This window comes from Cyprinus carpio, chromosome B23, assembly GCF_018340385.1.
Source record: "Cyprinus carpio isolate SPL01 chromosome B23, ASM1834038v1, whole genome shotgun sequence".
NCBI lineage: Eukaryota > Metazoa > Chordata > Actinopteri > Cypriniformes > Cyprinidae > Cyprinus > Cyprinus carpio.
The window spans coordinates 25,276,339-25,289,547 of record NC_056619.1 but is presented as its reverse complement, the minus strand read 5'-3'; the positions used below and the strand labels follow the sequence as shown (position 1 = coordinate 25,289,547).

At 32.4% G+C, this 13,209-nt stretch overlaps 1 protein-coding gene across 1 annotated transcript in view; it reads left to right on the top strand.

Moving 5' to 3' along the window:
* LOC109085956 (polycomb protein SCMH1-like) overlaps positions 1–13,209 on the top strand; it is a 31,431-nt gene that overhangs the window by 13,059 nt on the left and 5,163 nt on the right. The window contains exons 5-12 of the mRNA XM_042750491.1: positions 853–1,087; positions 2,572–2,660; positions 2,768–3,041; positions 8,615–8,913; positions 9,025–9,151; positions 11,403–11,606; positions 11,682–11,843; positions 12,845–12,973. Coding sequence (XP_042606425.1) covers positions 853–1,087; positions 2,572–2,660; positions 2,768–3,041; positions 8,615–8,913; positions 9,025–9,151; positions 11,403–11,606; positions 11,682–11,843; positions 12,845–12,973 — 1,519 coding nt within the window. The remainder of the gene's footprint in view (positions 1–852; positions 1,088–2,571; positions 2,661–2,767; positions 3,042–8,614; positions 8,914–9,024; positions 9,152–11,402; positions 11,607–11,681; positions 11,844–12,844; positions 12,974–13,209) is intronic.

The following is a 13,209-nucleotide window of genomic DNA, read 5'->3' as shown; positions in this document are numbered from 1 at the left end:
TGAATATATTTTAAAATGTAATTTATTCATGTGATCAAAAAGCTGAATTTTCAGCATCATTACTGCAGTCTTCAGTGTCACATTATCCTTCAGAAATCATTATAATATACTGATTTGCTGCTCATAACATTTTTTATTATTATTATTATTATCAGTATTTAAAATAGTTGAGTGCATTTTTTTCAGGATTCTTTGATGAATAGAAAGATTCAAAGATCAGCATTTATCTGACATAAAAAGCTTCTGTAACACACTAAACACTATTCCATTTAAAAGCTTGGAGTCAGTATATATATATATATATATTTTTTTATTTTTATTAATACTTTTATTTAGCAAGGATGCTTTAAATTGATCAAAAGTGATAATAAAGATGTTTATAATGTTACAAACGATTTCTATTTCAGATAAATACTGTTCTTCTGAACCTTCTATTCATCAAAGAAACTTGAAAAAAATCTACTCAGCTGTTTTCAACATAATAATATTAATAAATGTTTCTTGAGCAGCAAATCAGCATTTCATAATGATTTCTGAAGGATCGTGTGACACTGAAGACTGGAGTAATGATGCTGAAAATTCAACTTTTTGATCACAGGAATAAATTACATTTTACAATATATTCATATAGAAAGCAGTTATTTTAAATAGTAAAAATATTTCACAATTTTACTGCTCTTGCTGTATTTTTGATCAAATAAATGCAGGCTCGGTGAGCAGAAGAGACTTCTTTTAAAAAACATTTAAAATCTTACTGTTCAACAACTTTTAACTTGTAGTGTATATTTTTCAGATTATTATTTTATAATAATATAATTCATAGTATGTTAATATGAAGTGTTTGTTCTGCAGTCGCGGATTCCTCCCTCCAACGACTTCAAGGTGGGAATGAAGCTGGAGGCCCGGGACCCTCGTAACTCCACCTCCACCTGCATCGCCACGGTGATGGGCTTGATGGGCGCGAGGCTCCGCCTCCGTCTAGATGGCAGCGACAGCACCAACGACTTCTGGCGATTGGTCGACTCCGCCGACATCCAGCCAATCGGAACCTGCGAGAAGAACGGAGACATGCTGCAGCCGCCGCTGGGTACGAGTGATGTCACTTCCTCTCCACAGCTGATCCTAGAAGAACAAATCATCTAATGCAGCGTTAATGTTTAGTATGAGTTGTACAAACAAGTGGACAAATATAGCGGCTGATTTGGCTACGTGTTTTTCCATAAGGCTGTTTTTCAGAGGGACCGTCCGTCTTCATTTTTAGCTTAATTCTCCACAGGTCTGTGTTACTTTAGTATCATTATAACACTATCATAGTCTTTATATTTTGAATGATCTTTTTTTATGTTTTTTGTTTTCAGTTTTATTTTAGATAACGTTTTTGTAATTTTGCTGTGTTTCAGTCGTTTCTTTTTCTTCTTTTTTTTCAAGTATGTTTATTTAGTTTTTATTAATATTTTGCAATAATATTTATTTCAGTTTTAGTTTTAGATTTCAGTTTTAGTTTTATTTTTTAGTTTTCAGGTTAAACTAAACGATACAGATAAATTTTGCCTTTGCAACCAACTGAAATAAAACAAGTGTAGGTTTTTTATATTTTATTTAAATTAATGTAAATTATGTCCTCTTCTCTAATGTTTCCTGTCTTCAGCTTCTGGTTTTTATTAGTATTTATTAATATTTATTTTATTGCTTATGTAATATTATTCATAATTTGTAATAAATTTTCATTTTTTCATGTTCATTTTAATTTTAGTTCGTTTTTGCTATTTTTTTTTTAATTGTTTAGTTTTATTTTAGTTTTAGTGATTTTAGTACATCATCTTAAACTAAACAAAATTGAAAGAATTTGCTTTTTTTATTTTCCTGTTTTTCATCTTCATTTTAATTTAAGTTTACATTTTTAGTTAGTTTTTGCTATTTTACTGTGTTTTTCTATTATTTTTTAAATGTTTTTTTCTATTTAAGATTTTAGCACTTCATCTTAAACCAAACAAAACTTAGACAGTTTTCCTTCGCAACTAACTGAAATAATTTTGCTTTTTTGTTGTTGTTTATTGCTATTAATGTTTATTTTATTTCAAATAACAAATGTTTTTCAGTATTTATTTTTAATTTTAGTTATCAATAACGGCACTGATCTGACAGAAAAAATTAGTACTTAATAATATTTCTTATATTTTATTACTACCTTTTAAAGTTTATTAATATTTTTATATTTTTATGTTTAGTTTTTTTTATGTGCCTATTTAGATTTTATTAATTTTCATTTCTGTTTTCGTTGTAGTAACATTAGTACTTAGTAGTACAACTTAAACTAAATGAAAATTTATATTCCTTTAGATTTTTACACTTACTTGTATTTTATTTACCTTTTTTTAATTATGTTTTTCTTTTTAGTATTTTTAGTTTTACAACATTGGTCTGTTGCAGGAAATGATATTGTCTTCTCTAATTTTGCTTCCCGTTTTGCCGGCTTCCTGTCTTCTACTTTGACTCTTGTTGGAGATGAATGTGATCACATCTGAGCAGAATCACGGATAATAATTGCGTCTCTCTCCCTCGTTTCCTCAGGATTCAGGATGAACGCCTCGTCGTGGCCCATGTTTCTCCTGAGGACCCTTAATGGAGCAGAAATAGCACCTGCCACGGCGTTTAAAAAGGTTCTGGACCTCCTCCGAGAGAGAGTTCATTTACACGGATGACAGTGTCACATCATGCAATCACATTAAAAGGTTTGGGTGACACTGACGCTCTGTAATTCTATCAGGAGCCGCTGCGGCCGCCTCAGAACGGCTTCAAGCCCGGCATGAAACTGGAGGCCGTGGACAAGAAGAACCCGTACCTGATCTGTCCGGCCACCATCGGCAAGGTGAAGGGGGAGGAGGTGTTCGTGATGTTTGACGGCTGGAGGGGGGCGTTTGATTACTGGTGCCACTATGACTCCAGGGACATCTTCCCCGTGGGATGGTGCTCCGTCACCAAACACAGCCAACAGCAGCCAGTAAACACCATCAAACAACCGCTACACAAATCACTCAGTGGTGTAGATTAGTCACCACTTTTCCACCAAAATTACCCGGAACAATTTGTCCCAGGAACTTTTTTTCTGCCATCTCTGAGTTGTGGTCTGGAAAGGTTGTAGGTTCGAATCCCACACAAAACCATCAAAAAATTGTTACTTGAAATAAAATAAAAAATAAAATATACTGAAAATGAAAATAAACACTACATATTAAATAAAATAAAACATATTAAGTAATTAAATTACATTAAGTGAAATAGAAAAACCTAAACTTGATGTACTAAAATAAGTAAAGCCAAAACTGAAATAAAGTTAATACAAAATAATAATAAAAATGACAAAGCAGTCAAAATGTAAGTAAAAACTGTAATAGTATCACAATGATAAAATAACACTGGACTGAACCTGTTAAAAAGCTTGGATAAAGCTTAATGGATTTTTATTTTGCATAAGTAAACTTATTTTATTTCAGCTAGTTGTCAGTGCAACATTTCTCATTTTCTCAAAACGAAAACTGAAAAAAAAAATCTATATATATATATATATATATATATATGTGTGTGTGTGTGTGTGTGTGTGTATTAAACAAACTAATAAAATTGACAAAATTACTAGAATGTTAATTAAAATTCAAATGAAAACAGAAAATATAAAAATAAAAACAAATTCAAAATATGAAAACTATAATACAACAAATCACCCATTTTAAAAGCAATGTTGTTCCTCAAGATGAATGCAGTTTTATTCATTGATCGCTAGAGGACAAAAGTTACTTAGTGCATCAAAACTATATGCCTTGAAAGCTAACTGCAGTAAAAAAAAAAAAAAAAAAAAGTTAAAGTACTAAAATGAGTAAAACTAGAACTGCAATAAAAATAAATGAAAGCTAAATAGAAATAAAAAAAATTAAAAAATAACAAAAGCACATAAAAAATGACTTACAGAAATGAAAAGGAAAACTGAAAATCTATTTAAAAAAAAGATAGCTCAAAATATTATAAGTACTATGATATCATATAAATAATACTAAAATACCACTGGTTCCTGTGCTTTTCTGTATTCTATAAAATAAAGGTAGAGAATAAAGAGGTGTAAACTGCTTGTGTGAGCAGCAGGGCGCGCTACAGCTCTCTGAATCTCCACAGTTTACCCATAAACCCCCTCAGGATCACTTGATCTTCTGAGATGGAAGCACTTTTCCTTCAGTCTGAATCAAGGCTGTCTATTTCTCTGAGAGGTTTTTAAAGCGCCTCTTTTGCAGTCTCAGCCTTTAAAACTTAATGCAATCATAATTAGGTCTATTCTATGGGATGTTTCCATCTGGCCTAAACCCAAACCTCATCTGGGTTGAAATAAAATAGAAATATATTGATTGAAACAAAAAAACAAAACAAAAAAAGAATCATTATTTCATAAGCAATAAAAGGAGAATCATTTAATGTGTTAGCATCAGTGTTATTTAGAGCTATAATACTTACTAAGATTTTGAATTAGTTGTGGTTTTATATTTTCAGTTTTTTTTTTTTTTTTTTTTTAGTTTAGTTTTATGCTTTTTGTCATTTGTATTAGTTTTTTTATATTTCTATTTGTTTTAGTAATTTTAGTACTTCAACTTCAACATTCAGTCAGCTTCATTGTTATTTTAACATTATTTGTTAACTATTATAGTATTAATTTTGTTTATTTTATTTTAGGCTTTTATTTATTTTATCTTTTATTATATTTATATAATTTTTAATTTATATATTTTTCATTTTAAGTTTACATTTCAGTAAATTTGTTATATGCTTTTTTCTTTTTTCTTTTTTTTAATATATATATATATATATATATATATTTCTAACTTCAACTTTAACATATTTTTTTAAGTTAGTGAAAAAACATGTTTTTTCAGTACATATTTATGTTTTATTTCAGCTGTATTTCGACTAACAAACATGTTTTTAATAGTTTGATAACAATAACAAGTTCAGCTTAACTGTCAATCATTCCTGTTGTCATGACAACCCACACGATGACCCCGCCTTCACTGCTGTGAACAATCTCACTAATGATTTAATTAGGACTAACTAGGAATGATTAATCATCATAATTGAGTCTGAGACTGATGCAATTAACTGGGTTTTCAGACTTGCGATCCATATTTAAATTTCAGATGTGGACCCTCCAAAAATATAGGTTATGATTGGGATAGCATACTGGCAATCTAGGTAGCATGTACAGTATATTGTGTGCAATAAATTGTGTGCACTTTTGCTACTGAAGGTGAACATTTCACTCTCATACTAACAAGAATGGATCGTGAAAGTAACGACAGTCTTCAGAAAACGCTTTATTTGACCGAACAGAATCCAGAACCATTTTATAATGATCTGTAAAATAAAACACACACTGAAGTCATGAATCAGCTTGGATTTAATCCAGATCTGGTGTTTTGAATGGAGTCAGTCTGAGCCATAGATGATGATATACACGTTTCCATTAATGTTCATACAGCCGCAGCTGGAATTCATTTGGCGTTTGCAGAAAATTTTCCCCAAATTATACAAACCTCCGGATCTCGTGTTGCAGTGTTTGTAATTCCGCACCGCATGTTGTTTTGCGAATTACTGACATTTGTTTAAAGGATTTGTTTTGGATCTGGATAATATGGAATGACCTGCGCTGTTTGTTTTTTTGTAGCCCATCCAAGTAATTATGTGTAAATGAGATAATTAGCGAAGGAGCCACGCGGGTCAGGAGGGATTCGAGAGTTTGTGTAAAAATAAACAAAACGCACACTTAGACAAATCGCACATCTGTGAGAAAAGATGGAGAATAACCAGAGAAACAGGACAGACGGAGAGAAAAGTGCAGAGAGTGTTTACAGTAAAGACCTACGACTAGAAAAAAGCATTTAACTGAAACACACATCTTCAGTTAGAATTCTAATTAGAAAATAGAAGACTGCATGAAATGTCTTAATGAGCTTGGGATTATTTTCTGTGCTTTGTGACATTCAGGTGGGACGTGTCAAAGTGCCAAATTTATTTTAAAAACGAATGCTGTCAGTCATCAAGGATGCATTAAATTGATCAAAAGTGACAGTAAAGACATTTACAATGTTACAAAAGATTTCTATTTTTCAAATAAATGTTCTTTTGAATTTTCTATTCATCAAAGAATCCCGAAAAATAAAATGTGTCACAGTTTCCACAAAAACATTGGGCAGCTCAGCTGTTTTTCACCATGTTTCTTGGATCATGTGACTCTGAAGACTGGAGTAATGATGCTGAAAATTCAGGTTTTACCAGAGCAATCAGTTGCATTAACAATGTTTTTTTTACCATGTTTTTGTTGTACTGTACTGTAGGGTAGTGGGTCATGTTAAAACTCAAGCCTGTCTGTGTGATCGCTGCCATATGCTTGAGTACAAGCGTGTCAGATCTCTAGCAAATTCTTTTTCCTCCCGCACGTCCTCTAATTTAGTTATACTGGAGTTATTTAGGGTAAACATACACTCATATCCACAGCCACACACTGACACACTCACTGTGCATTAAAGGACAGTATGTGTTTAGATGTAAGTGTGTGTGTGTGTGTGTGTGTGTGTGTGTGTGTGTGTGTGTTTGGTCACACACTTTCCACGGATACGCTACAAAATGGGGCTCCTGTTTGTTTAACGAATGGAGGCCATACTAAATATTAAATGAGCTGTTCTGAATATGGTATATTCATATTAAATGCAGGTATTTTATTTGCAGTTTTTGCAGTACTTGTTACTAAAATCTGTTTTCTAGAGATAAATATCAAAGAAATGCTATAACAGCCTCTTTGTATGCATCACATTGTGACAGATTCATGAAACAATCAGAGGCATGACAATAAGATGATACTGCCACAGTTATCTACCAAAATAATCAGTCTATATAACCATAAATAAACTTTACAGTAGAACTTTAGTAATCAGACTATAAAACCAAAATCATCAGACCATAAGACCCAATAATCTAGTGCTCCTGTAGCTCAAGTGGTAGAGCATTGCGTTAACAAGCGCAAGGTTGGGGGTTTGATTCCCCGGGAACACATGATAGGTAAAAATTGATAGCCTGAGTAGACTTTAAGTCGCTTTGGATAAAAGCGTCTGCTAAATGCAAAAAATTAAATTTAATTTAATTTAATCTAACAATATACATAACCAAACTACTTAACCAAGTAAGTATTACATAATAAAATTACATAATATATGCACAACAATCAGACAACATTGCCAAGTTATCTGACTGTATAACAAAAGTAGACTTTACACAGTAACTGGAGTATTCAGACTATATAACCATAAGTAACCACAATCATCAGACCATACGACCACAATAATCAGACTATATAGCCACTATGATCAGACTATATAACCGTAAGTAGACTATATATAGTTACTGCAGTAATCAGACTATATAACCATAAGTAGACTATATACAGTAACTTTAGTAATCAGACTATATAACCATAATAAGTAGACTGTTTACTTACTGCAGTAATCAGACTATGTAACCACAATAATCAGACCATATAACCATAAGTTGATTATAACCACAATAATCTGATTATTTAACCATAAAAAGTAGACTATATATAGTATCTTCAGTAATCAGACTATATAACCTCAATAATCAGACTATATAATCATAATAATAAGACCACATAACTGTAAGTAGACTATATAACCACAATAACCAGACCATATAACCATAACTTGATTATAACCACAATAATCGGACTATTTAACCATAAAAAGTAGACTATATATAGTATCTTCAGTAATCAGACTATATAACCTCAATAATCAGACTATATAATCATAATAAGTAGACTTTATTTTGTAACTGCAGTAATCAGATTATATAACCACAATAATAAGACCATATTACTGTAAGTAGACTATATAACCACAATAATCAGACTTTAACCATAAGTAGACTATATAATAATTGCAGTAATCAGACTATGTAACAATCACTATGATCAGACTACAGAGACACAATAATCAAGACTATATAACCACAATAATCAGACCATATAACCTTAAGTTGATTATAACCACAATAATCGGATTATTTAACCATAAAAAGTAGACTGTATATAGTATCTTCAGTAATCAGACTATATAACCTCAATAATCAGACTATATAATCATAATAAGTAGACTTTATTTTGTAACTGCAGTAATCAGATTATATAACCACAATAATAAGACCACATTACTGTAAGTAGACTATATAACCACAATAATCAGACTTTAACCATAAGTAGACTATATAATAATTGCAGTAATCAGACTATGTAACAATCAATATGATCAGACTACAGAGACACAATAATCAGACTATATAACCATAAGTAGACTATATATAGTTACTCCAGTAATCAAGACTATATAACCACAATAATTAGACTATATATAGCAACTGCAGTAATCAGGTTATGTAACCACAATAATCATCTCTATAACTACTATGATCACAATAACCACAATAATCAGAATATATAGCAACTATGATCAGACTACATAACCATTTTTTATTTAAAATTTCCTTTATTTTTCCCATTTTGCAGTCACCGTTCCAAAACCGGGTCCTATACCTTCCTCCTCCTCATCCTCTAACCCTAAACCGCCCCGGCGCACAATGCCGTCTCCTTACCGCCTGCCGACTCCTCTTCCTCAACTCCCTGTGCGGAAGGGCATAAGGGGACGGCGTCCAAAAAGCGAGACCATCGCGCTGCTGAAAGCCCTGGCCGCTTCTACTGAAGCCCAGGACATAGAAGATCAAGAAGAAGCCACGCCCCAAACCACACCCTTTTCCCAGCATCCCCTGCGTCCATACAAGAAGAGGGGACCTAAACCGGGCAGCAAGGTAGCATTAAAGGACATTTGTGTGGATTTATGAAGGACTGTCATATTAGATACGGTTGTGGAGGGTGTCATTTGATGAAATACTTCAGCAGATTGTGTTTTTGTTTCTCAGAGGAAGCCCAGACTCCTCCAGAGTGCCATGTCTATAGCAACCAGCTCAGACTCCAGGGTGCCCATGACTCAGATGCCCAGCGATGGTCTCCCTCCTCTGGGATCCCCCTCATCTGTGGTGTCTACTGGTAATACAGTGAGCTTGTTTACAAATATAACTGCTAGTGTGCCACAAAAGAGAGGAAAATCTGACTTCTTGAACACTATATGACTACATAACCAGACATTTTAAAGTGTATAACCTAGAATAATCAGACTATGTAGTCACAGTGATCAGATTGTTTTACCAGAGGTATCTAACACAATAATTTGTTTACGTAACCATAAGAAGACTGTAAAAGTTAAGTAATCAAGAACCACAATTATCAGACCATAGGACCTAATAATCAGACAAAATTGAGACAATATACCTAAAGTAAACAGACTGCATAACCACAATAATCACACAACATAGCCACAATGATCAGATTATATTATCTGAATAAATAACCACAATAATTAGACTATATTTAATTCAGACCATGACAATAATAATCAGACTATATAACCACATTTATCATATAACCATTATAGGTAGGCTATATACAGCAACTGCAGTAATCAGACTTTGTAACTACAATTATCAGACTATGACCATAATAATCAGACTATATAGCCACTATGATAAGACAAGATAACCACAATAAGACATTATAACTACATTAATCAGACTGCATAACCATAAGTAGACTATATACAGTAACTGCAGTAATCAGACTATAAAAACAAAAATAACACAACATAACACCAATAATAATAATACAAAACCACTATGATAAAACTACATAACCACAATAATCAGACATTATAACTACAGTAATCAGACAATATAACCAAAATTATCAGACTACATAACCATAAGTAGACTATATACAGTAACTGCAGTATTCAGACTATATAGCCACTGATAAGACTATATAACCACCTTGATCAGACTACATAACCACAATTATCAGGCATTATAACTACAGAAATCAGACAATATAACCACAATTATCAGACTGCATAACCATAATAGGTTGACTATATACAGTAACTGCAGTAATCAGACAATATAACCACAATTATCAGACTGCATAACCATAAAAAGTAGACTATATACAGTAATTACAGTAATCAGACTATATAGCCACTGATAAGACTAGATACCTATAATAATCAGACAGTATAATAACCACCTTGATCAGACTACATTACCACAATAATCAGACATTATATCTACAGTAATCAGACTATATAACCACCTTGATCAGATTACTTTACCACAATAATCAGACATTATATCTACAGTAATCAGACTATATAACCACCTTGATCAGACTACATTACCACAATAATCAGACATTATATCTACAGTAATCAGACTATATAACCACCTTGATCAGACTACTTTACCACAATAATCAGACATTATAGCTACAGTAATCAGACTATATAACCACCTTGATCAGACTACATTACCACAATAATCAGACATTATAGCTACAGTAATCAGACTATATAACCACCTTGATCAGACTACTTTACCTCAATAATCAGACATTATAGCTACAGTAATCAGATTATATAACCACCTTGATCAGACTACATAACCACAATAATCAGACCTTATAGCTACAGTAATCAGACTATATAACCACCTTGATCAGACTACATAACCACAATAATCAGACCTTATAGCTACAGTAATCAGACTATATAACCACCTTGATCAGACTACATAACCACAATAATCAGACCTTATAGCTACAGTAATCAGACTATATGACCACCTTGATCAAACTACATAACCACAATAATCAGACATTATAGCTACAGTAATCAGATTATATAACCACCTTGATCAGACTACATAACCACAATAATCAGACATTATAGCTAAAGTAATCAGACTATATAACCACCTTGATCAAACTACATAACCACAATAATCAGACATTATAGCTACAGTAATCAGATTATATAACCACCTTGATCAGACTACATAACCACAATAATCAGACATTATAGCTACAGTAATCAGACTATATGACCACCTTGATCAAACTACATAACCACAATAATCAGACATTATAGCTACAGTAATCAGATTATATAACCACCTTGATCAGACTACATAACCACAATAATCAGACATTATAGCTACAGTAATCAGACTATATGACCACCTTGATCAAACTACATAACCACAGTAATCAGACTTTAAAACAACAATTATCAGACTGCATAGCCATAATCAGTAGACTAACCACAATATCTAACCAAAATTATATAAAATAATGTTCATAATGTTTCTGTACAGTAATGTTTACACACACCTGTCCTGTCCGTTTCCATTAGTGTGTGTATATGTGAACAAACATGGGAACTGTGGCCCACATCTGGACCGTAAGCAGGTTCAGAGACTGCCGGATCACTTCGGGCCGGAGGCGGTGAATCTGGTTCTGCAGCAGACGGTTCAGGCCTGTCTGGACTGTGCGTACCAGCCCAAAGTGCTTCTGGGATGCCTGCAGAGCCAAGGCGGTGGAGGAGAGGTGGTCAGAGGTACTGATGAGTGCTTAACAACAAAATTTGATTTTAAAACACTCACAATAATGAAGTACTGGTTTGTTTCTCTAGTCCGAACAGATGGCGGGAAGCGGTTGGTGAAGCTGCCATCGGCGTCGAGCGCCGGGTTTGTGTTGCGCTTTCTGGAGCGAGTGTGTCGACACCTGCAGTGTGATAATCTGTTCAGCAGTCAACCGTTCAGTCCACACAACACCTATGACCGCGCTAAATCAGGTACATTTACAGGCTCAGACTGGCCACAAGAGTGTCTGGTATTCTGATGCTGTGAAGTGTTTCTTTTAAAAGGAATAATTAACTAAAAAATGATTTCTTCATTTACTCACCCTCTTGTTTAAGCTGTTAGGCCAAATGTTAACTAATGTATTTTTGACTAAAACTATTATGAAATCATTCTCGTTTGAAGAGGTAAGTTAATATTAAATAAAATACAAGGTGAAAAACTCAAATGAAACTATAAACTGAAAAATATAAATACAAGCCATTTCAAAATATGAATAAAATAAAATTTACTAAATAAAATTAATTAAATAAGATTACAACACACTACAGTTTAATTACAATTAAACTAATACAAATCTAAATATTAATAAATCCTGTAATAGTATATAAATAATGCTAAAAACTAATAAAACAAAAAAGCAAATAATTTATTAAAACTAAAATAAATTATGAAAATAAACTAATTTAAAATATTAATAAATACTATAATAGTATATAAATAGTACTAAAAACTGATAAAATGACAAACACAAAATTACTTTGCAAACAAAAACATAATGAAACTGAAAATAAAAACTAATACAACATAATTAATAAATACTAAAAACAAATAAAAATTACAAAAACATTAAAATGTAAAATAAATTAAATTGGAAATTAATAAATAGTATAATACTATATAAATAATACTAAAAGTAAGAAAAATGATAAAGCACATAAAAAATGAAATTAAAAATGTTAATAAATACTATAATAGTATATATTGTAAATAAAACTAAAAACTAATAAAATGGCAAAAGCACATAAAATGAAAACAGAAAATATTAAAATATTAATACCATGCTATTAAGCTGGTGTGTAAATAATACTAAAATAACACTGGTGACAGACTTCTAAACTCTGTTGTGTTGCACAGAAGTCAGTCTAACAGATTTGGGAGGACAGAAGCGAATAAATGACTGATTTTAATGTGATTTTGTGTGTGTTTTGTGTAGTTAAAGAGGAGATGTTGTCAGACGGTCCGTCTCTGAGCAGAGGTGTGAAGCGGATCTCCAGAGACTCTCCGCCGTACTGCGCTCCTCTCTCCCCGAAGCTCCTGCACACAGACACACACCCATCAGAAGGTACAGCAAACCTTAACAGGACAGGTGTGGTGGTGTGGGTAGGTTTAAGGGTGGGTTAATGTGTAAGGGATGAGTCAACAGTGTAATTATAAATTTAACTACAGAAATTAATTACAGATAAAATTACATGCAGGTATTTTTTTAAATATAAGTACAATGTAGAAACATGCATGTACACAATAAGTGCATTGTACCAAATTATTAATTTAAATGCAAGTACATAGTAGTTAAGACCC